Source organism: Nycticebus coucang, chromosome 20, assembly GCF_027406575.1.
Source record: "Nycticebus coucang isolate mNycCou1 chromosome 20, mNycCou1.pri, whole genome shotgun sequence".
Taxonomy (NCBI): domain Eukaryota; kingdom Metazoa; phylum Chordata; class Mammalia; order Primates; family Lorisidae; genus Nycticebus; species Nycticebus coucang.
Genome location: NC_069799.1, coordinates 33,070,977 through 33,096,715, shown reverse-complemented (window position 1 = coordinate 33,096,715; position 25,739 = coordinate 33,070,977). Strand labels below are relative to the sequence as shown.

Here is a 25,739-nt window from a genome sequence, read left to right as displayed (position 1 = left end):
GCAGTGTACTGAAAACCTTTTAAAGTTTCTTTCCCTGCCCAATCTCCGCTTTTTGGTGAGGTTTCTCTGAGGGAGGCCTATTAGTTGTACATTCTGCAGCTTATTGGCTTAAAATGTACTCTCCTTTCATGTGGTGTCTTTGGGGCCAATGGGGACAAAGAAAAAACCAGTAGTGCAACTGCTTGGATACTGAATATTGATATATGTATTTTTGAAATAAAGAACCAGTCCCCCCAATAAATAAATAAATAAATAAATAAATGAATAAACAAAAGGTCAGTTTATTAAAGGACACTCTAGAGAAGGAAGACACTACATTTTCATGTAGAGAAGACCTTGGGTTTAGTAAGATTTTTCCCCTTTATAGAGATTTTCCAATTCTATGTTAAGTGGTATGGGGGTAAAATATTCATGATTTTTCCTGGAAAGGGAAAAATCTTCCAGAATGGAGAGTCCTCCCATTTCTATCCCTATAATCCATATCCACATGTTGTCGTTTTATTTGTAAAGTGTGATAGAAGTGGTGTGAATTTTATTATACTATAGAAAATAGGTCACTTGCAGCTGCCATCACCTTAATTGTATACCTGCTTCAAAGATCCCTTTTTCTGGCCTTGTTCATATCTCCACATTGTGGCCTCTCTACCTCTGAGGCCCATTTTTTGTAGGGAAAACATCAGGTTTTGGAAGCTTTCTTCAAATGCCAACGTTTTTTCCATGGAAGGCCCCCCTAGTTAATGTGTTTCTCTTGTTAAGGACAAAAAAATTCCCAGTATCATTTATCATTTCCCCTTGTCTCTCCTTAGACCTATTGAACAGTATAAACAAAATTTTAAGGCCTTGAGACATGATTGAGATTTCTAGAGTATTTCTTCCATATGAATTATGATTAGAAAAGTGTGAGGAATATTTAAAAACATTTTCTCACTCTTCACATATATAGAATTTTGCTAGGAATTCTGTTAGGTACTGAAATGTGTGAGATTATAGGATTTGACACTTCAAATTTGTAGGGATTTTTCTCTGTTATATAAAGTTTTCATATATAGAATGGTTTGAGGACAAGTTAAACACTTCTTAAGTTCTTCACATTTGTAGAGTTTTTATTCAATAATTTTTTTGTGGGGTAGTGCTTGTGGCTCAGTGGGTAGGGTGCCAGCCCCATATACTGAAGGTGGCGGGTTTGAACCCGGCCCTGGCCAAACTGCGACAAAAAATAGCCAGGCATTGTGGCCAGTGCCTGTGGTCCCAGCTACTTGGGAAGCTGAGGCAGGAGAGTTGCCTAAGCCCAAGAGCTGGAGGTTGCTGTGAGCTGTGATGTCACAACACTCTACCGACGGTGACATAGTAAGCCACTGTCACAAAAAACAAAAAGAATTCTATTATGTAAAAAAACTGTCACTACTGGCATAACATCTTCATAATGTTACCGTTTTTCTCTGCTATGATTTCTCTTATGTTTTACTAAGGGCTGAAGACCACTGAAAATTTTTGCCACATCATTCGCATTTGTAAAATTTCTTTCCAATCTGAATTTTCTTATGTGTTGTAAGGTTTGAGCTCCAGTAAAAGGCATTACCACACTGTTCACATTTGTAGAATTTCTCTTCATTGTGAATTCTTTTATCCTTAGCAAGCCATGAACACCAGGTAAGGATACTTCCACATTCTTCATATTTGTAGGGTTTCTGTCCTGTATGATTTATTTTATGTACAGTGAGGTTTGAATGTGAATAAAGGGTTTGCCACAGTGTTCATATTTATAAGGTTTCTCCCTTGAATGAATTCTTGTATTTTAGAAAGGTTACACACTAATTAAAGGTTTTACCACATTCTTGACTTTGTAGGGTTTCTCTCCAGAATGAATTCTTTGGTGCACAGAAAGGTGTGAGTACCAGTTAAAGGTTTTTCCACATTCTTCACATTTGTAGGGTTTCTCTCCAGAATGAATTCTTTGATGTGCAAAAAGGGATGAACTCAGAGTAAAGGCTTTGGCACATTCTTCACATTTCTAGGGTTTCATTCCAGAATGAATTCTCGGATGTTTAGTCAGGGTTGAACTATTCTTAAAGGCTTTGCCACATTCTCCACATTTGTAAGGTTTTTCTCCAGAATGAATTCTTTTATGTCTAGAAAGTGTTGTGTACCGGTTAAAGGCTTTGTTACATTCTTCACATTTGTAGGGTTTCTCTCCAGAATGAATTCTTTGATGTACAGAAAGGATTGAGTACCACTTAAAGGCTTTGCCACATTCTTGACATTTGTATGGTTACTCTCCAGAATGAATTCTTTTATGTATAGAAAGACTTGGGTACTGCTTAAAGGCTTTGCCACATTCTTCACATTTGTAGGGTTTCTCTCCAGAATGAATTCTTTGATGTTGAGAAAGGATTGAGTGCCGGTTAAAGGCTTTGCCACATTCTTGACATTTGTAGGGTTTCTATCCAGCATGAATTCTTTTATGTTGAGAAAGACTTGGGTACTGCTTAAAGGCTTTGCCACATTCTTCACATTTGTAGGATTTTTCTCCCGAGTGAATTCTTTGATGTTCAGAAAGGTGTGAGTGATGTTTAAAGGCTTTGCCACATTCTTCACATTTGTAGGGTTTCTCCCCAGAATGAATTCTTTGATGTTTAGTAAGGGTTGAATTATCATTAAAGGCTTTGCCACATTCTTCACATTTGTAGGGTTTCTCCCCAGAATGAATTCTTTGATGTCTAGAAAGTGTTGTGTACCGGTTAAAGGCTTTGTTACATTCTTCACATTTGTAGGGTTTCTCCCCAGAATGAATTCTTTGATGTCTAGTAAGGGTTGTAATATCATTAAAGGCTTTGCCACATTCTTGACATTTGTAGGGTTTCTCTCCAGAATGAATTCTTCTATGTACAGAAAGTTTTGAGTAACAGATAAAGGCTTTTCCACATTCTTCACATTTGTAGGGTTTCTCTCCAGAATGAATTCTTCTATGTACAGAAAGGGATGAACGCAGAGTAAAGGCTTTGCCACATTCTTCACATTTGTAGGGTTTCTCTCCAGAATGAATTCTTTTATGTTGAGAAAGACTTGGGTACTGCTTAAAGGCTTTGCCACATTCTTCACATTTGTAAGGTTTCTCTCCAGAATGAATTCTTTGGTGCACAGAAAGGTGTGAGTGCTGGTTAAAGGCTTTGCCACATTCTTGACATTTGTAGGGTTTCTCTCCAGAATGAATTCTTCTATGTACAGAAAGTTTTGAGTAACAGATGAAGGCTTTGCCACATTCTTCACATTTGTAGGGTTTCTCTCCAGAATGAATTCTTTTATTTTGAGAAAGACTTGGGTACTGCTTAAAGGCTTTGCCACATTCTGCACATTTGTAAGGTTTCTCTCCAGAATGAATTATTTTATGTGTAGAAACACTTGAGTAGTACTTAAAGGCTTTGCCACATTCTTCACATTTGTAGGGTTTCTCTCCAGAATGAATTCTTTTATGTGTAGAAAGACCTGGGTACTGCTTAAAGGCTTTGCCACATTCTTCACATTTGTAGGGTTTTTCTCCCGAATGAATTCTTCGATGTGCAGAAAGTTCTGAGTGCTGTTTAAAGGCTTTGCCACATTCTTCACATTTATAGTGTTTCTCTCCAGAATGAATTCTTCTATGTACAGAAAGTTTTGAGTACCAGATAAAGGCTTTTCCACATTCTTGACATTTGTAGGGTTTCTCTCCAGAATGAATTCTTCTATGTACAGAAAGGGATGAACGCAGAGTAAAGGCTTTGCCACATTCTTCACATTTGTAGGGTTTCTCTCCAGAATGAATTCTTTTATGTCTAGAAAGACTTGGGTACTGCTTAAAGGCTTTGCCACATTCTTGACATTTGTAGGGTTTCTCTCCAGAATGAATTCTTTTATGTTTAGAAAGATTTGGGTACCACTTAAAGGCTTTGCCACATTCTTGACATTTGAAGGGTTTCTCTCCAGAATGAATTCTTTGATGTTGAGAAAGGATGGAGTGCTGCTTAAAGGCTTTGCCACATTCTTGACATTTGTAGGGTTTCTCTCCAGAATGAATTCTTTGATGTTGAGAAAGGATGGAGTGCTGCGTAAAGGCTTTGCCACATTCTTGACATTTGTAGGGTTTCTCCCCAGAATGAATTCTTAGATGTTTAGTAAGGGTTGAATTATCATTAAAGGCTTTGCCACATTCTTGACATTTGTAGGGTTTCTCCCCAGAATGAATTCCTTGATGTCTAGTAAGGGTTAAATTATCATTAAAGGATTTGCCACATTCTTGACATTTGTAGGGTTTCTCCCCAGAATGAATTCTTTGATGTCTAGTAAGGGTTGAATTATCATTAAAGGCTTTGCCACATTCTTGACATTTGTAGGGTTTCTCTCCAGAATGAATTCTTTTATGTCTAGAAAGACTTCGGTACTGCTTAAAGGCATTGCCACATTCTTCACATTTGTAAGGGTTTTCTCCCGAGTGACTTCTTTGATGTACAGAAAGGTTTGAGTGCCAGTTAAAGGCTTTGCCACATTCTTGACATTTGTAGGGTTTCTCTCCAGAATGAATTCTTTGATGTACAGAAAGGATTGAGTACAACTTAAAGGCTTTGCCACATTCTTGACATTTGTAGGGTTTCTCTCCAGAATGAATTCCTTTATGTCTACAAAGACTTGAGTACTGCTTAAAGGCTTTGCCACATTCTTCACATTTGTAGGATTTTTCTCCCGAGTGAATTCTTTGATGTACAGAAAGGTTTGAGTGCCGGTTAAAGGCTTTGCCACATTCTTCACATTTGTAGGGTTTCTCCCCGGAATGAATTCTTTGATGTTTAGTAAGGGTTGAAATATCATTAAAGGCTTTGCCACATTCTTGACATTTGTAGGGTTTCTCTCCTGAATGAATTCTTTTATGTGTAGAATGACTTCGGTACTGCTTAAAGGCTTTGCCACATTCTTCACATTTGTAGGGTTTCTCTCCAGAATGAATTCTTTGATGTACAGAAAGGATTGAGTGCCGGTTAAAGGCTTTGCTACATTCTTGACATTTGTAGGTTTTCTCTCGAGAATGAATTCTTTTATGTTTAGAAAGATTTGGGTACTGCTTAAAGGCTTTGCCACATTCTTCACATTTGTAAGGTTTTTCTCCCGAGTGACTTCTTTGATGTACAGAAAGGTTTGAGCACCGGTTAAAGGCTTTGCCAGATTCTTGACATTTGTAGGGTTTCTCTCCAGAATGAATTCTTTGATGTACAGAAAGGATTGAGTACCACTTAAAGGCTTTGCCACATTCTTGACATTTGTAGGGTTTCTCTCCAGAATGAATTCTTTGATGTACAGAAAGGATTGAGTACCACTTAAAGGCTTTGCCACATTCTTGACATTTGTAGGGTTTCTCTCCAGAATAAATTCTTTCATGTGCAGAAAGATGTGAGTACTGATTGGTAAGTTCATCACATTCTTTATAGTTGTAGGCTTTTCTTCCAGTATTAATACTCTTATGGTTATAATATTTTGATCTGTGCCTAAGACATTCCCCATAATTTTTAAACTTATACAGTTTCTCCCCAGGGTGGAGTTTCTTATGGTTAGATAGGCTTGAGCAAAATTTAAAGACTTTGCCACCTTCTTTACATTTGTACTGTTTTTCTCCAGTATGCATTATCTTACATTTAGTAAAGTGTGAGCAGTGGTTATAGGCTTTCCCATACTTTTTATACTGAAAAGTTTTCTCTGTGGCATATATCATCTTATGTCTATTTAGATTTGACAAATGTCTAAAGACTCTCGTATATTTACTACATTGGCAGACTTTGCCATGGCTAGCTGTTAAACATTGGTCACATCCACTGTAACATACTTTCTGCTGAGTACATTCATAAACACTTTCCCAGTCTTTTGTTAAGTTTAAATTATCCAGGCCACAGCTTTGATATCTTCTCAGTGTTATCTCTGGGTATAATATATTTGTGCCCAGCTCTTGGAAATGGTCTTGGGTAGAATGATTAGATACATCTGAAAAAAATTTAAACAATAAAATTTTAGCCACAGACTTTTTATCACAACTGAGTAAATATATACAACACATTGTATTTGCAAAGTCATGTCAAGAACCTTAGGCAGATGGCATAATACAGAACATAGGCACTAATTATGTTAAAGATAAATAAAGGCTGCATATATACACTGCATTTTGGGAAATTCTAAAACCAGGTAGGAATTTGCAGCACAGCACGTGAGCACAACTTGTAGAGATAACATAGAGGTTGTGCACATTGCCTCATGTTTGTAATCCTAGAACTCTGAAAAACTGCAGTGAATGGGTTACTTGACCAACAGGTGTTTCAGATCAACCTGAACAAAAGTGAGATCCCTTTCTACCACAAATAGAAAATTTAGTTGGTCATGGTTGCACATGGCTGTAGTCTCAGCAATTCATGAGTCTGAGACAGGAAGATTTCTTGACCCCAGAAGGTTGAGAATGCTATGAGCTATGACAACATAGTACTCTACCCAGAATAAAAGAAACTCAGTCTCAAATAAATAAATACATAAATAAATAAAATGAAAAGGGAAATAAGTTGTAAATAATCATAATCATAAGAGCCTGGCTCGGTTCCTATAGCTCAGCAGCTAGGGTGGGTGGACTGCTTTAGCTCCCAAGTTTGAGACCAGCCTGAGCAAGATTGAGACCCTCGTCTACAAAAAATAGAGAAACTGAGGCAAGAAGACTGCTTGAGCCCAAGAGTTGGAGCTTGCTGTGAGCTATGATGCCACGGCACTCTACCCAGGGAGACAGGTTGAGACTCTGTCTCAAAGAAAAAAAAATTATGGGGCAGCACCTGTGGCTCAAAAGAGTAGGGCACAGGCCCCATATGCTGGATGTGGCGGATTCAAACCCAGCCCTGGCCAAAAACTGAAAAAAAAAAAAAAAAATTTATGTATGTATTCACGGTATTCATGGACTAAACTTCATAATCAAATGACAGACATTAAAAAAAGATAGGGATTTAAAAAATATGTAGTTGGCTTGGTGCCTGTGGCTTGAGCGGCTAAGGTGCCAGCCACATACACCTGAGATAGTGGGTTGAAATCCAGCCCAAGCCTGCCAAACAAGAATGATGTCTGCAACCAAAAAATAGCTGGGCGTTGTGGCGGGCACCTGTAGTCCCAGCTACTTGGGAGGTGGAGGCAGGAGAATTGCTTGAACCCAGCATTTGGAGGTTGCTGTAAGCTGTGATACCACATCACTCTACCCAGGGCAACAGCTTGAGGCTCTGCCTCAAAAATAAATAAATAAAAAGTCAAGATAGGGGCGGTGCCTGTGGCTCAAGGAGTAGGGCGCTGGTCCCATATGCCGGAGCTGGCGGGTTCAAACCCAGCCCCGGCCAAAAAAAATAAAATAAAAAATAAGTCAAGATAGAACTATATAATATCTAAATGATACTCATCTTACATGTAAGGACAACAAATGGAATAAAAAAAGTATAGGACAGAAATATATTTAATTCAAGTATTAGTATTATGAGAACAAGGGAGATTATATTAAGGAGACATGTATATGTACGTATGTGTGTGTGTGTCTCCATGTGTACATACACACACCTGTTGAAACAAAGTCTCACACTTTTGCCCAGGCTAGAGTGACATGGCAACAGCCTAGCTCACAGAAACCTGAAACTCCTGAGTTCAGGCAATGCTCCTGAATCAGCCTCTGAGTAGCTGGGACTACAGGTGCCTACAATGATTCCAGCAATTTTATCTTCCACTTTTAGTAAGACTGGGTGTTGCTCTTGCTTGGGCTGGTCTCCAACTCTTGAGCTCAAGATATCCTCTCATTGCTTTCTTTCCCCTCCTCTCTCCTCCTCTCTGTCTCTCTCGGTCTCTCCTCTCTCCTCCCCATCGCCTTTCCTCTCTCTCTCTTTTCTCCCCCTCCTCTCTCCTTTTCTCTCCTCCTTGGTGCTGCTCTGCAGCATCCCTCCCTCTCCAATAAAAACCTTTCGAACAAAAAAAAAAAAAAAGATATCCTCTCATCTCAGATACCTCATGTTATAGATATATGCCCCTGCATGCAGCCAGGGCTGAATATATTCTGAGGCAAAACTTGTCTTATTTCATATAATATACTTTAAGTCAAAATTGCCTCAAAAGGTAAAGAATATTAAATAATACTACAAGGGCATATTTGTTAGAAACCTATAATTTATTTTTATTATTCTGCATATATATAAAATACATAATAAATAAAATATAGGACAGATACACAACCCTAACATACATGGTCAAATAAAGAGCTATTTGCACACATATTCATTGCAGCTTTATTCACATAATTCATTAGGTAAAAGAAATCCACAACGGCCTCAAATAAATGGAGAAATATAATTTAGACTGTAAAAATGATAGAGTATTATTAAGCTTCTAAAAATCAGGAAATCTTCTAACATCTGTAATAAAGATAAATCTTAATATTATGGTAAATGAAATAATACATTTTATTGAAAGAGAACAAATATACTGAATATTTTTGAAATGAGGTACTTATCAGAAAATGTAAATAAGTAAACATTTAAAAATAGTAAAGATAATTTTTTTATTGTTGTTGAGACAGAGATCTACCATTTGCCTTGAGCAGTGTGTAATGGCATTCTAGCTCACTACAATCTCAGACTTGGGCTGTGGGCATCCCACTGCCTCCGCCTCCAAAGACACTGGGATTACAAGTGGCCGGCTGGGTTTTTCCATTTTCTTCATGAGTCAGGGTCTCACTCTAGCTCAGACAAGCCTCTAACTCCTGAGCTCAAGCAACACTCCCACTTCAGTCTCCCACAGTGCTGGGATTACAGGTGCTAAAAATAGTAAAGAAAGGCCAGTACCTATGGCTCAGTGAGTAGGGCGCCAGCCCCATATGCTGAGGGTGGCGGGTTCAAACCTGACCCGGCAAAAACTGCAACAAAAATGGCGGCGCCTGTGGCTCAAAGAAGTAGGGGGCCGGCCCCATATGCCAGAGGTGGCAGGTACAAACCCAGCCCCGGCCGAAAACTGCAAACAAAAAAATAGCCCAGCTTTCTTGTGGGCACCTATAGTCCCAGTTATTTGGGAGGCTCAGGCTAAGCCCAAGAGCTGGAGGTTGCTGTGAGCTGTGACACTACAGCACTCTACCATGAGTGATAAAGTGAGACTCAGTCTCTAAAAAAAATAAATAGTAAAGATAATTTTACCATGCTATTAATATGTTGCTAGCAGTACAAAAACAGAAAAGGTTTAATTCACTCATTAGAAGCAATCAAAGGCCTTACTTTTAAAAATACAAACTTTGTAAAATATGATAAGTCAAACTATGTAAAATAAGCTTTTTCCTTCATTTGAGGAGATTTCTTAGTGTTCTCATAAAATTACTGAGTATTAATTTCTGTAGAATCTTATTTGAAACCTTCATAGCATAAAAAAGTATAAAGCAGGCTCAGTGCCTGTGGCTCAAGTGGGTAAGGCGCCAGCCACATACACCAGAGCTGGCGGGTTGGAATCCAGCCTGGACCTGCCAAACAACAATGACGGCTGTAACCAAAAAACAGCTAGGCATTGGGGCAGGCACCATTAGTCCCAGCCACTTGGGAGGCAGAGGCACGAGAATCGCTTGAGCCTAGGAGTTGGAGGTTACTGTGAGCTGTGATGCCACAACACTCTACCCAGGGCCACAGTTGAGGCTCTGGCTCCAAAAAAAAAAAGTATAAAACAGAAAACCTACAACAACTATTTGTGGTGTATCTGGCATTTCTGAACCAAATACTACTATCACTACTTCACTCACCTACTTTGAATATGATGCTAAAGAAACTACCTTTTTTTCATACCCAAACTTGTTCTGTTGCCCAGGCTAAAGTGTCATAGCATCAGTTTAACTCCCAGTGACCTCAAACTCCTGAGTTCAAGCAATTTTCAAGCTTCTCAAGCCCCTAGTAGGTGGGACAACAGGCAACCACTACAATGCCTCGGTAAGTTTTCTATTTTTCATAGAGATGGGGTCTCTTGTTTAGGCTGGTCTCACACTCCTGAGCTCAAGCAGTCATCCGCCTTGGGTCCCATAGAGCTAGGTTGAGTCACCACAAGCAGACTAAAGAATATTTAAAAATTTTTTCTTTTTTTTTTTGAGACAGAGCCTCAAGCTTGTCACTCTGGGTAGAGTGCTCTGGCATCACAGCTCATAGCAACCTCCAACATCTGGGCTCAAGCGATTCTCCTGCCTCCACCTCTGAAGTAGCTGAGACTACAGGCACCCGCCACAATGCCCAGCTATTTTTTGGTTGCAGCCGTCATTGCTCTTTGGCGGGCCGGGGCTAGATTGGAACCCACCAGCTCAGGTGTAGGTGGCTGGCGCCTTAGCTGCTTGAGCCACAGGTGCCTAGCCAAAAAAAAATTTTTCACGTGTGCCTCATTGCTTATCTTCTTATAGGAATATTAGTTCGAATATTTCATGGGAGTTGGACAATAAGAAATCAATAGTTTATCTGCTTTTTTTCTCCTATACCTAAAAGCAAATTTGAAAGAAATCTGAAGCTGGTTCTTTTTAATATGTATATGTTTTGTTTTTTTTTTTTTTTTTTTTTTTTTTTTTTTGTAGAGACAGAGTCTCACTTTATGGCCCTCAGTAGAGTGCCGTGGCCTCACACAGCTCACAGCAACCTCCAACTCCTGGGCTTAAGCGATTCTCTTGCCTCAGCCTCCCGAGCAGCTGGGACTACAGGCGCCCGCCACAACGCCCAGCTATTTTTTTGTTGCAATTTGGCCGGGGCTGGGTTTGACCGGGGCTGGGTTTGAACCTGCGACCCTCGGCATATGGGGCCGGCGCCCTACCGACTGAGCCACAGGCGCCGCCCATATGTTTTGTTTTTAAATAAAATATGGTGTATGTAATTAAAATATTTGTAAATTTTACCAGCATAAAAAGAATTTTTTTTTTTTTCAAGGGCCAGGCATGGTGGCTCACATGTGTAATCCCAGCACTCTAGGAAGCCAAGGAGGGTGGATTCCCTGATCTCAGGAGTTTGAATCAAGCCTAAGCAAGAGCGAGATGCCATCTCTATAAAAACCTAGCATGGGGCTCGGTGCCTGTGGCTCAAGCAGCTAAGGCACCAGCCACATACACCTGAACTTGTCCGGTTCAAATCCAAACAATGACCGCTGCAACCAAAAAATAGCACGGCATTGTGGTGGGCACCTGGCCCCAGGTACTTGGGAGGCAGAGGCAGAGGCAGGAGAATCACTTAAGCCCAGCAGTGGAGGTTGCTGTGAGCTGTGACACCGTGGCACTGTACCCAGGGCGACAGCTTGAGGCTCTGTCTCAAAAAAAAAAACTAGCAGGGCATTGTGGTGGGCACCTATAGTCCCAGCTACTCCGGAGGCTGAGGCAAGAGGATGACTTGAGCCCAGGAGTTGGAGCTTGCTGTGAGCTATGACACCAGAGCAGTCTACTGAGGGCAACATAGTGAGACTGTCTCAAAAAGAAAAGAATATTTCACAGATATAGTCAAAAATACACAAATATTTTATGTCGTTAAAAGGAATGGAAGAGCAGTCACCTCTAGCAGTCACTTGTAAGCCATAGAAAGTTGTTTTATTCTCACTGTAACCTAGAAGGGATATCACTGAAAAGTAAGTCCTTCTGGAAATTAAAACCTAAAACAGGCCTACTGGCTCACAACTGTAAACCTAGCACTGGGGCGGCGCCTATGGCTCAAAGAAGTAGGGTGCCAGCCTCATATATGGGAGGTGGAGGTTCAAACCTGGCCCAGGCCAAAAACTGCAAAAAAAAAAAAAAACAAACAAACAAAACCTAGCACTATCAGAAGCCAAGATGGGATTGCTTTAGTTCAGAAGTTCAAGACCAGCCAGAGCAAGTATGAGACCTCTTCTCTACTTAAAAAAGAAAAATAGAAAAATATATTAGCCAGGCATTGTGGAGAAACCTGTAGGCCAGGCTATTTGGAAGCTGAGACAGAAAAATCACTTGAACCCAGTAGTTTGAGGTTGCTCTGTGCTAGGCTGATGCCATGGCACTCTAGTGTGAGGCAAGAGAGTGAGACTCTGTGTCAATAAGGAAATAAAAATAAAAAAATAATAATAAAAACAAGAACAGAGGGTGGCGCCTGTGGCTCAGTGAGTAGGGTGCCGGCCCCATATACCGCGGGTGGCGGGTTCAAACCCAGCCCCGGCTGAACTGCAACCAAAAAATAGCCGAGCATTGTGGCGGGCGCCCGTAGTCCCAGCTGCTCGGGAGGCTGAGGCAGGAGAATCGCGGAAGCCCAAGAGCTAGAGGTTGCTGTGAGTCCTGTGACATCATGGCACTCTACCGAAGGCCGTAAAGTGAGACTCTGTCTCTACAAAAAAAAAGAAAATAAAAAAAAAAACAAGAACAGAGATGACCTTATGTAAGAACAAGAGAAAGAAACCCAGGCTTCTCAGAAATCATTTACAATTAAGCTGAGCTTCCCTAATCACATTGCATTGTGTGGTTTCCTCCTTCAACTTTGGATCTCTGACCAGAGTTATCTGCTTCATTCACTCCCCCCTACCTGGGTGCTTGACTACTGTCTGGTGAGTCTTCACCATCCAGGGTTCTTTGCTTTGCTCCAGACAGGTGATGAGGTCTGGCTTAGAGACAGCAAGACCTGTTTTATTAGAAAAAAGAAACATGACTCTTATGTGGATTCTCCAATTGGCAATCTATTAATTTGCTAAAGCAGAGAAAAGAACATTTTAGAAGATCCTGAAATAATTGTCCTTACAGAAATTTGATAATCTTTAAAATGTATTTAAAGTTGGATGATTCTTTTTTTTTTTTTTTTTTTTTAGAGACAAGAGTCTCACTTTATCACCCTCGGTAGAGTGCCATGGCGTTACAACTCACAGCAACCTCCAACTCCTGGGCTCAGGCGATTCTGTTGCCTCAGCCTCCTGAGTAGCTGGGACTACAGGCACCAGCCACAATGCCCGACTATTTTTTTTTGTTGCAGTTTGTCTGGGGCTGGGTTTGAACCCACCACTCTTGGTATATGGGGCTCGCACCCTACTCACTGAGCCACAGGTGCTGCCCAAAGTTGGATGATTCTTAATTCCACTACCCAGTACTATTAAAATACAATTTGGTGCTAGAAATTAGACTTAAAGGTATGAGTAAAAATCTATGCTGCTAAATTTCTGAAATTACCATTAATCTAGTGAAGGATATAAATCATCTCAAAAAAGAGTAAGATTAATGCCAAAGTAAAGCATCTCCAGAATTTTCTCTTCTATACCAAGATATCCTTAAGTTTTCCTTAGAAACAAGAATCTGATACCCATGCAGTTCAAGAAAATGTATAAAAACTTCTACAAAGAGAGAATATGAATTGCTTAGTGTAGACCAGGAACTGTGTATTTCAGCTATCCTCACCTAGGAAGACCAGGTGTCTGTAGATTTCCAACATGACGTCCCGATACAAAGTGTGCTGAGTAGGGTCCAGGCAGGCCCACTCATCCATAGAGAACTCTATAGACACGTCCTTGAATGTGAACATTCCCTGAAAAACAAACATATTTACCAAGAAGCCAAGCGGAGTTTAAACTTCACTTTTAATTGAATGAGCCAAGAGAACTGTTGCTGACTTATATGAGTGACTGGAATTATATAATAAGGGGAGTATAGAAGAAATCGAAGAGATAAATTTCCTCATGTGTTCTCTAAATGAAGAAAGTGGAGGGCACAACATGCACAAAACGAGTGTAGACCCTAGACACTGTTGGTTGACAAGAGTAGAAATATGCTGGGATGTGTATCTTTCTGCCTTGTTTACAACATACAGTATAAGTTGTGTATGTTTTTTACATGAAAAAGTCATGGTGAGTGAAATGGAACCTCTAAAATTTTAACATGAACAAGAAAGAACTGGAGATCTTGATAAAATGCAAATTTCTGTTCTCAAGATATGTGGTGAAGATTCCATTTTTAAATTTTCAACAAGCTCAACAAAAATGCTAATGCTTTTATTCCAGCATAATATTATGTGAAACATACAATGAACTGGATTTCTGGATTTCCCCAGTTGATTTCTGAACCAGTAAACAAAGATGACAACCTTTACTTTCCAAAGCAAGGTATGAAAGAGAATCTAAAAAGAAAGAGGCACATCAATAGATGTTTTGGTTTGTGCACATTAGTTGATAAATCTCCCCAAAGTACTTATTAATAATATAGAAGATATGCTCGGGAGGCTGAGGCAAGAGAATCACGTAAGCCCAAGAGTTAGAGGTTGCTGTGAGCCATGTGACGCCACGGCACTCTACCGGAGGGCGGTACAGTGAGACTCTGTCTCTACAAAAATAAATAAATAAATAAATAAATAAATAATATAGAAGATATACTGAACTCTACAATGGAATATGTGTCAAAGAGCACCATAACTGAGTGAATAAAGTTAACCTCAACTGTAACAGGACAAATAAGTACCAGGTGCTGATTCACAAACGCAAACACATCACTGCTGTGATAGTACTGGCAAGAAAAAGTACATCATAATCTGATAAAAGCTAGTTTAAAAAAAAACACTTTTGGCAAAGCTCGAGTTATAGATATCTGGAATGTTTTCTAATCTCCAATCGTGTCTTTAAACATGTCTTTCTAAGCATTCTAGAAAGCATTTTTCGAATGATTCTGTTTTTCAGAACATTGAGTTACTTTAGGCAGTTAATGCCGTCTTCTGTAAAAGTGCACGTGCTTCATCTCATTCTATGTAGAACTGATGGAGCTTCCACATGGAAGCTAAACAAAACATATTCTCCTTCTCTGCTAATATCCAAGGATCCGACCTCATACACAATGGAGAACCTTGAGTATCCACATTGTTCCATTTTCAAAAGGCACAAAAGGAACATTTGCAGTATTGCAGAACACATTTTTATTTTTGCAGAACATGAATTTACACTGGGAATTTTGCAGGGCACTTGGGAAGCCTTGATGGACAGAATGGAGAGAAGACTCTGCTGTATAGGTAGGGGAGAAGGATTTCTCAGACCTCTTGGCAACTGAAGATAGAATAACCGCTGCTGTTGCAGAATCACATACTCTTATTGCTCTTGGCAATAAGAAATAGTTAAAAGAGTATTTGAAACAAACTCATTAGGCAGGAACATCAAAAGTAGAGAAGTAAAGGCTTGCAAATTCTAAGAACATGATATTGCAGGAGCAAAAGTGGGCACAGCCCTGGACCTTGGACACATTTACCTGAGAAGCAATCATTTCCTCCTCCTCCTTCCCTTGATTTCCTTCTCACATGAGATTATCTGGATACATTCCACCTGGATCTTGACAATATCTTTATCGGCTTTATCTCGGCTTTTTTTTTTTTTTTTTTGGCCGCGGCTGGGTTTGAACCCGCCACCTCCGGCATTTGGGACCGGCGCCCTACTGGCTGAGCCACAGGCACTGCCTTTTATCTCGGCTTTAAAGGCGAGAGAAGATAACTGATAAGGGTGAGGTCTGGAAGAACAGATCTTCTCAAGAAGACCACAAGGATACACCTGCAGGGTCCTCTCTATGGTGACTAATCTCTTGGGAATTTGTAAACTTAACTTCCTGGAACTTTGAAATTTCCAAGTTCCGTGAAATCCTGTAGTTCTATAGGGGCTGGAATAGCATCTCCCGCTTCATTCAAACTGGCCAATGAGAAGGGTACCTGTGGGGTGGAACTTTTTGACTGTCAATAAAAAGGGAAAGACCAAGGCAGTCGGGGAGCGCAGCCATTTGGAATTCTATGCCGTAAGCTACCGGCTGGTGAATAAAGCCCTTCCTCTTATAAACGTGGCGTGTGGGTGCTCTTTCTCTCTGTTGGGCCTCATCTTTCTGCAACAAAGGCATCAGCGCAACCCCTTCACCTGCTACCACATCCACAGTCAGAGAGACCACTAAGTACAGAAAAAAATTCACCCTTCCTTGTTCTTTATCACAGAGAAAGTCAGGAAGAAGGAGATTCCACATAAAGACCAAAGTGTGCATTTCTTATTTCTTGGCCTCCAGTGCCCTCCCTTGCCAGCAATTTCTGCCATGCGAATGGGAATATGTGACCTGTAACCTCTTTCTGAAAAAATACATAAATAAATAAACTCAGCTGTCTTAAATAGATATGGAAACCCTCATGCTTGATACTGGCCTAACCTTAGCATCACATGGGGACACTTAATTAAAACCACACTGATGACACAACCCAGACTAATAGAATGAGTGTGCAGGCAAAATGACAGAGATGGTACTTCTTCAAACTGGCCACGGAATCTTAACTGGAAGCCTGGGATGAGAAACATTTAGCTAAGCATCACCTCTCAGGCTTTAATATGCATATAAGTTTTTTCACATTATGCCCATTCTGAGTATGTGATTCTGCAACAGCAGCAGTTACTCTATCTTCAAGCAAATAATCACATTTTATTAACAGTACTTGTTTATGTCCTTGTTTAAGAATTTCAAGAAGAAGCCTGGCCCCATGGCTCACACCTGGAGACCCCAGCTCATTCAAAGGTTGAGGCAAGAGGATGGCTTGAGCCCAGGAGCTTGAGGTTGCTATGAGCTATGATGCCATGGCAACCTACGGTGGATGACAAAGTCAGATTCTGTCTCCAAAACAGAATTTAAAAACAAGAATTTCAGGAATGATTTTGAGCCATTAACTATAGAACCAAGATTTCAGAACTCCTCATCAAGAAAAATAGTGAGCAGTTAACCCCCATTTCTGTTTTGATCTATATCATCTGGCAGTCAGCCAGACTGCCAGATGGCTAGAAACCTTTTCCATGAGTCATGGAGACCCACACATAGAAAGCTCCGGGTGGCACCTGTGGCTCAGTGGAGTAGGGTGCTGGCCCCAAATGCCAGAGTTGGTGGGTTCAAACCCGGCCCCAGCCAAAAACTGATAAAAAAAAAAAAAAAAAAAAGAGGGAGACTGTCTCAAAAAAAAAAAAAAGAAAGAAAGAAAAGAAAAGAAAGCTCCTACATGTAGTTTCCCACACTCCTTTCCCCTTTCACCACCTTCTGGTCAGCTGAGGAACATCAGGCGGTCTTTCCAACATAAGTCAGCCATCTCCTTATGTTGCTCTTGAAAAAACTGCTTTCTCATCCACCAACTCTTGCATTGTGACTCTACCTTTTCACAAATGAACAGTCAACCTTGGGTTTGCTTAACATTTTGCAGGTTTGGGGGCAGGGTCTGTGGCTCAGTGAGTAGGGTGCCGGCCCCATATGCTGAGGGTGGTGGGTTCAAACCCGGCCCCAGCCAAACTGCAACAAAAAATATCCCAGCATTCTGGCGGGCACCTGTAGTTCCAGCTACTTGGGAGGCTGAAGCAAGAGAATCGCCTAAGCCCAAGAGCCGGAGGTTGCTGTGAGCTGTGATGGCACAGCACGGTACTGAGGCCAACAGAATGAGACTCTGTATCTAAAAAAAAAAAAAAAAAAGGCAGCGCCTGTGGCTCAGTGGGTAGGGCGCTGGCCCCATTTACCAAGGCTTGTGCATTCAAACCCGGCCCCAGGCAAACTGCAACAAAAAATAGCCTGGCATTGGGCGGTGCCTGTGGTTCCAGCTACTTGGGAGGCTGAGGCAAGAGAATCGCCTAAGCCCAGAAGTTGGAGGTTGCTTGAGCTGTGTGATGCCACGGCACTCTACCGAGGATGATAAAGTGAAACTCCGACTCTACCAAAAAAAAAAAAAAAAAATTACAGGTTTTCAGTGAGTCTATGAAGTAGCTTCTTTACTAATCCCCCTATTGCTGCTGTTACTACTTCTAGACTACAGCGGCACTCACCTAGAGATAGCAAACACAGCAGAGACACTTCTGCTCAACACTTTTTTTTGAGAGTCTCACTTTGTCACACTCAGTGCAGTAACGTAGTGTCACAGCTCACAGCAGCCTCAAATTCTTGAGTGTAAGCAATTCTCTTGCCTGAGACTTCCAAGTAGCTGGGATCACAGGCGCCTACCACAATGCCCGGCTCTTTTTTTGTTTGTAGTTGTCATTGTTCTTTGGCAGTCCTGGGCTGAGTTTGTTCCTGCCAGATCCGGTGTGGCTGGTGCCCTAGCCACTGAGTTACAGGTACAGAGCCTCGACACTTTTTAAAAACCAACATATCTTTGGTTCAAGGAAGATCACCAATCACAATTTTGAAGCACGACATAGATTTCTAGCACTTTAAAGGTTCCAGAGGTCAGAGAAGGCAGCAGTGTCTCTTGCACACGTGGGGATGCAGGTAGTCCCATGTGTACATTCATGAGAATTACAGAAATAGAAGAGTGGGAATGCGGGCATTCTCAGGTGTACTCAATGCTTATCTGTGCTCCAGGTTGATCTCTGGGCCTCATAGTCTCTGATCAATTTTAGGTGTAAAGATATCAGGATAATTGAAAGACAGAGAGAGAATGGCTGGCACTCGCAGGGGTCCTCACACTGCAGCCCATGGGACACATGAGGCGGTGTGATTGTATTTGTTCCTGTTTTGTTTTTTTACTGCAAAATAAGATATGTGCAGTGTGCATAGAGATTTGTTCATATACATATATATTTAACTATAGTCCAGCCCTCCAACGGTCTTGGGGACACTGAATTGGCCCTCTGTTTAAAAAGTTTAAGGACGCCTGAAATAGAGGTAGTTTGTAAAAATCTACAGGTTGTCCCCAAAGTCACCATACATAGGAAAAATTGAAAATCATAGCTAGCTATACCTTTACAAAATACTCATTACCAAATTTTGTAAAGAGGTGGCAAACATAGAAAATAGTTTGTAAATGTATTATAAAATTTTGCTGTAAACAAAAGTACATAGTGCTACAATTTCCATTTTTTTCTCTGTATGGTGACTGTAGGAGCAACTTTTGTCACACCATGTACTATAACTGCTCAAGAAGATACATTGTAGCTTCATGATTTGGGACAACATGCACTTTGCTGTACAATTATGTGTTGTGACTGGAAGGTTGAGATGCAAAGCTCCCTCTGGAGTTACACTCAGTGGGCATCATCTATGTTCATGTCATATGTGGTAATTCTGGATGGTGTGTAAAAATAATTTATAATTAAAAACAGAGTCATTTCCAACTCCAGAATAACCCATCACAATGGTAGACAGAGAAAGAACTGTCATATTATACAATTAAACCAGAATGTGATGTGCATCTCAGACAATTTAAGAGATTGCAAAGATGAATTAAGTCACTGTAATTAGTCCTCAAGAAGAAGACATGACAGCTGACTCTGCTTGGGCGGTGCCTGTGGCTCAAAGGAGTAGGGCGCTGGTCCCATATGCTGGAGTTGGTGGGTTCAAACCCAGCCCTGGCTAAAACTGCAAAAAAAAAACAAACCCTGACAGCACCATTGGTTATACAGGGTGTCCATAAAGTTTGTGTGCAACTTAAAATAGTAAAAACCAGGGTGAGACTCTGTCTTAAAAAGAAAAAAATAAATAGGTGGCACTTGTGGCTCAAAGGAGTAGGGTGCCAGTCCTATATGCTGCAGGTGGTGGGTTCAAGCCCAGCCCTGGCCAAAAACTGCAAGAAAAAGAAAAAAAAATTATAATCAAAGAAAAAGGCAGAAAGAAGACATGTATAGGACAAAGGATAGTGGTGGGAGATGTTGGGGAGCATAGCTCATCCTGGGAAGTAGCTCTGATTAAAAAAATTCCTCATGCTCTGTGTTCTCAAGAGAAGCTCACTGCAAAAAACAACTCTTCCCATGATGACTTAGGTGATATTACCTATTTTACCTATGATGAGGCAAGGCACAGGCTCTGCAAATTCCCATTCATTGCTCATAAACAATTAGCCGAACAGTTGTTTCTTCAGCAGTCAACACAAAATATTTCTTCATCAAATTTTGCTGAAGTTACTCTTTTCCCCCCAGCCCCTGACCTTTGGCCAATTCTACGTCTGACTTAGAATTAACATCTAGCCCCTCTTTATGCCCCTCCTAAGAACTGTCTGACTGCAGGATGAAACATGTCCTGACCTGGCAGATTATTTCTCCACCCTCCATTCTGCCCCCATCTCCCACCTTGTTTCTACACGTTTACGCCTCTTTATGAAAGAAAGCCCTTGTGTGTGATGCTTGCAGATTTTATACTTCATGCTTTCCCCAAGCAATACTTCCTTCAGTAATGAAGAATTCATTTTATTGGACAATAAGATGGAATTTAAAATTTATTCTGTTGGACAATGTCTAGAAACAGCCCCAGAACAAGACCCATTACACCTCAGGAAGGGCATCTCATCACCTTCCACTTCCATCAACCACATCTGCCTGTGAGTCCCCAGCTTTCCAGAGCTCTGCGCCTTTGTCCATATAAAGGGTTCTTCCCATAGGTGGTATGAACAGGCTGAAAACCTGTAGAGACGGATCCTGGGCCCTAGATGACCATCTTTTGGAGCACCAAGGTTGATCTTGTCTTAGTCACTTGACTCAAAGAGAACAGCAAGTGTTTGAGAAATCCAGAAAAATTCTGCAAACTCAGTGTTGAGGCTTATATAATAGCAGGAAATTGTAAAATACTTACAATTGTACTTGGTGCTTTTCCCCAAGCAATGCTTCCTTACAATAAAGAAAAAATCATCTTATTGGACAATAAGATGTAATTTCAAAATTGTTCTATTGAACAGTGTCTAAAAACACCACCCACCAAAACAATGCCAATTACACCTTCAAGAAGGGCATCTCACCACCCTTACCTTCCATCAACCACCCCTGCCTGTGGGTTCCCAGTTGTGTTTGAGAAATCCAACAGAATTTTTGGATAAGAAATCTTATGTTAACATGAAAAGCAAAATTACTTTGTGAGACAATCGTGATGTCATTTAATTATTAAATGAAAACAAATCATTTAGTAAACACTCATTTGAGAACATCTCTGGAAGTTTGCAGGTCCCCTTCCATAGGATATAGCATTAAACTCCACCTTCAAAGAACAATAGTTGGCTCAGGGCCTGTGGCTCAAGCAGCTAAGGCACCAGCCACATACACCTGAGTTGGCGGGTTCGAATCCAGCCTGGGCCCGCCAAACAACAATAACAGTTGCAACCAAAAAATAGCCGGGCATTGTGGCAGGCACCTATGGTCCCAGCTACCTGGGAAGCTGAGGCAGGAGAATCACTTCAGCCCAGGAGTTGGAGGTTGCTGTGAGCTGTGATGTCAAAGCCCTCTACTCAAGACAGTTTGAGGTTCTGTCTCCAAAAAAAAATATGTATATATATATACAAATTTAAAAATAATAATAAAGAACAAAGTTACCTACTGTCACAGATCTCTACTCTGTGTAAAAGAGGAACTGATGTCTTGTCAATATTTACAATTCACCAAATGATCTACCACACTTTCATATGGAAATGTATTCATTTTTATGCATCATAAAGCAATCAAAACTGTGTCTCTTTCTTCTTCGGGTATCATTGCAAAGCTAAACTGAGTTTCCATTTGAAATCACCCTCAGACAATAACATATCTCAAAACCTTACAACACTCACTCAAAGAAAAAAAGGTAAAAGCAGGGGTCGGCGTTGTGGTTCAGGCCTGTAATCCTAGCACTCTGGGAAGCCCAGGTAGGTGGATCAATTGGATTGAGCTCAGGAGTTCAAGACCAGCCTAAGCAAGAGCGAGACCTGTCTCAAAAAATAGCGCGGTGTTGTGGCAGCGCCTGAGGGAAGAGGATAGCTTAAGCCCAAGAGCTTGAGGTTGCTGTAAGCTATGATGCCACGGCACTGTACTCAGGGTGACAACTTGAGACTCTGTCTCTTAAAACAAAAAAAAGAGGTAAAACCAACATTTTTACTGAAATATAACTACATATTTAATTTCCTTTTCTCAACTCCAGTTCTGTCTTGCATTTTCAGGAACATTTTCTTTTCTTTCAGTTCTATTGATGTATTACACTTAATTGCACTTAATGAAAAATTTAAGCTGAAATAAAGAAACAAAGCTTTTCAAGGTTTGAAATTCAGGGAGTGTCACTGTTGACTGAAATACAGACATGTCTCACTCAAGTGTCAAGTAAGATCACTCTATCCCTTGAGACATCCTTCCACCTTCAGCCTGCTCACAGAATTACTCAATGGCCACCCTCCCTGGAGAAACTGCAACCTAGCTTTCAATGCACAAGGGTGAATTGTGTTGCAAGTTTTGAAAACACCTTAAGGGAGATGGGTCATTCTTGTCCTTTGGGATAATTTTTCTCCCTTGAAATATCTGGAAATCTAGAGAGCAGAAATAATTTGTGCACATTTTCCCCAAATACCAGCATCTGATGGGCTAAACAGTAATGTGTCTCCTGGAAGTAAAAACTGAGGCTGGTATAAAAAAAAATGTAAAGTCCTGACTTAGCATCTCTAGCTCAAGGACTAGGGCGCCAGCCACATACACCAGAGCTGGAGGGTTTGAACCCAGCCCTGGCCTGCCAAACAATGACAACTACAAACAAAAAACAGCCAGGCATTGTGGCAGGCACCTATAGTCCCAGCTACTTGGGAGGCTGAGGCAAGAGAACCACTTAAGCCCAAGAGATTGAGGTTGCTGTGAGCTGTGAGGCCACTTGGGAGCTTGGGCTCTTGCCTCAGCCTCCCATGTAGCTAGGACTACAGGCGCCCACCACAACTCCCATCTATTTTTTTGTTGTAGTTGTCAGTGTTCGGCAGGCCCGGCAATTCAAACCCTCCAGCCCAGGTATACATGGCTAACACCCTACCCGCTGAGCTACCAGTGCAGAGCCTTAATAGTTATTCTTAACATAAATTATAGGCTTCTTCCTCTTCTTTTTTTTTTTTTTTTGAGGCATAGTCTCACTATGTCACCCTGGGTAGAGTACCATGGCATCACGGCTCACAGCAACCTCAAAATCTTGGGCTTAGGCAATTCTCTTCCCTCTCTCCTCAGCCTCCCAAGAAGCTGGGACTATGGGTGCCCACCACAATGCCTGGCTATTTTTTGTTGCAGTTGTCATTGTTGTTTAGCAGGCCCAGGCCGGACTCGAACCCGCCAGCTTCGGTGTATGTGGGTGGCACCCTACTCACCGAGCAACAGGCGCCAAGCCAAGTTATAGACTTCTTAATAAGTTACAAAATGCAATGTACACCATTAATAAATACCTACTGTTTCACAAATTTCTAAAAACAAAATTAAACAGCATAGCCCACATGTCAATATAACTAATCATAACAATTATTTCCATTTGAAATCGATTTTATAGATATGAAAATTAAATAAAATAAAGTAGACAATGTGGTAGACACAGACACCCCCCACAACCATTCTCAGCTATTTGTGAATTGAGAATACACTTTAAAACATAGGAAGAGTAAGTCAAACAGGCCAAACCAGAAATAGGGAACAAAGAAAATAATCTTGAAAAAAGGCAGAGGAAATGATGAGGCACTACAGAACAACTTACTAGCATGTTTAATGATTCTTTTTTGTGATAATTTTCTTTGATTCTTTTTTTTTTTTTTTTGCAGTTTTTGGCCAGGGCCAGGTTTGAATCCACCAGCTCCGGTACATGGGGCCAGTGCCCTACTCCTTTGAGCCACAGGCACCGCCCTGATTCATTTTTTAATTGCGACATGTACTTTACTACATGTAGTTAGTCACATAAGCATATTTTTAGTATAAATCCCCTATATAAATTATTAAAATTTGTTACACAGACAAACTGTTGCAGGAAGACGAGGCCCAACGGAGAGAAAAGGAACCCAAACACCACGTTTATAAGAGGAAGGGCTTTATTCACCAGTAGGGAACTTAACAGCATAGAAGAATTCCAACTGGCCTCGCTCCCCTACTGGCTTGGTCTTTCCCTTTTCATTGACAGTCAAAAAGTTCTACCCCACAGGTGCCTTTCTCATTGGCCAGTTGGAATCAAGCGGGAGATGCTATTCCAGCCCCTACAGAACTACAGGACTTCACTGAACTTGGAAATTTCCAAGTTCCAAGAAGTTAAGTCTACAAATTCCCAAAAGCTGAGTCACCATGGAGAGGACCCTGCAGGTGTATCCTTGTGGTCTTCTTGAGAAGACCTGTTCTCCTAGACCTTCTCGGGTATCCTCTCTCTAAAACAACACTTAAAAATGTAGTCTCAGGCTGTGCTGGTAGTTATGGGGCCGGCCCATACACAGAAGCTGGTGCCTTCGAACCCAGCCCCTGCCTGCTAAACAACAATAACAGTTGCAAGGAAAAAACATAGCCAGGCATTGTGGTGGGCGCCTGTAGTCCCAGCTACGTGGGAGGCTGAGGCAAGAGAATTGCTTAAGCCCAAGAATTGACGCTACAGCACTCTACTGAGGGCGATATAGTGAGACTCTGTCTGAAAAAAAAAAAAAAATGTACTCTCACTGTTCTCCGGAATTACTAGCTCTTCCAACTGTCGGAAGGCATATAAGGCACAGCTCAGCTCTACTTCCTCTTTAAGTAAAAAAGTTTCACCTTTACGCGGTAACTTCACCCAGCAACTAGCCAACCAATCACCTTATGCCCCATCTTGCTTATTTTAGCCAATCCCCAGTTGACAACTCCTCTGAACCTCCCGACAAGACACACCCTCTTTCCCCATAATGCTTATAAGGCACAAGTTTTTCAATAAAGTTTGAGACTTGATCAGAAAACTGTTTTGTCAGCCTTTCTCGCGCCCCTTGTTTGTTTTTCTCCCTTAGGTGGTTCCTGCGTCCCCCGTTGCTGTCCCGCGGGTCGGGACATCCAACAATCTTTTTACGAATCAATTCCCTGTCTCTGCGTTTAACAACAACGACAGGCAACCCAGAGACTTTGAGTTCCCCAACAGAGGAAGCCACCGCCCTGGGCCCTAAGTTTACGTTTAACAGGAGAATGGAGAAACTGGGGGCCCCACAGACTACAGCCCCTCCCATGAACAAGCCCCACACACCCAGCTGGGATTCTTCCTCAGGACCTTTCCATTGTCACCACGTGGGAGGGACACCGCTCAAAGAGAGCCCGGGGCCATGGTCCAAGTAACAACTCCAGGAAAGGCCTGGAGGTACAGTCCCCGCTGCCTGCCCCACTTCACCTCTTGCCCACAGGGTCCTGAGGGCCAAGGGTGCCAGTGGCAAAGTTCAATCTGAAGACTGTAAAACTGAAGTGAAATTGCCAGGTCAGCCACAGTCACTTCCGGTTCCAACCACGCCCCTCCCCCTCCCAGGACACCAGTCTTCTGTACTCACCATTTCCCAGCTTCCGGATGTCCCGGCGTCCTCCCTACAGATCTTCCAGTACCTGCAGGTCACAGGCTGACAGAGCTGCTGCAGAGACACCTAGATACTCCCGGAGTAGCAACAGCTGAAAAGCGGACACCAGCTCAGGGCCCAGCAGAAGAGACAAAATCTGCTCCGATCGCTGGACCCGCCTCCTTCTTTCTGGCTGTGCGTCTCATTGGTCAGTTCACTTTGGAGCATCCCGGACTGGATAGCCTCAAGCCCCACCTCTCTGACCTTGAGTGACAGGAATGCTCTGGGACCAGACCACAACACTTTTTTTTTTTTTTATATTAACAGCAGGGACTGCTACACGATAAGTGGCATCCCAGCCAGCTCCTGGAGCTGGGGGGTGCGGACCTGCTACCTCCGCCTTGGCGATGTTGGTGCTGTGGCAGCAAGCAGCAGAACCAGCGGGCTGGAAAGTGGGCAGGGGGGCCCATTTCCCAGGCCTGGGAAAGAAAAGGATTGTAGCCATTCATTTAAGACCCAGACACA

At 41.7% G+C, this 25,739-nt stretch overlaps 1 protein-coding gene across 2 annotated transcripts; it reads right to left on the bottom strand.

Moving 5' to 3' along the window:
* Positions 1-265: 265 nt before the first annotated feature.
* Positions 266-25,521, bottom strand: LOC128572756 (zinc finger protein 729-like). 2 transcript variants are annotated; one of them, XM_053572812.1, is made up of 4 exons: positions 25,212-25,520; positions 13,418-13,544; positions 12,558-12,653; positions 266-6,000 (listed from the first exon to the last, which is right to left on the bottom strand). In XM_053572812.1, the coding sequence occupies exons 1-4, from the start codon at positions 25,212-25,214 to the stop codon at positions 2,441-2,443; spliced, it is 3,786 nt and encodes a 1,261-aa protein (XP_053428787.1). In that variant the 5' UTR covers positions 25,215-25,520; the 3' UTR covers positions 266-2,440. The 2 variants fall into 2 exon arrangements, with proteins under 2 accessions (XP_053428787.1, XP_053428788.1); XM_053572813.1 differs by lacking the exon at positions 12,558-12,653 and having other exon boundaries at positions 25,212-25,521.
* Between the last annotated feature and the right edge of the window lie 218 nt (positions 25,522-25,739).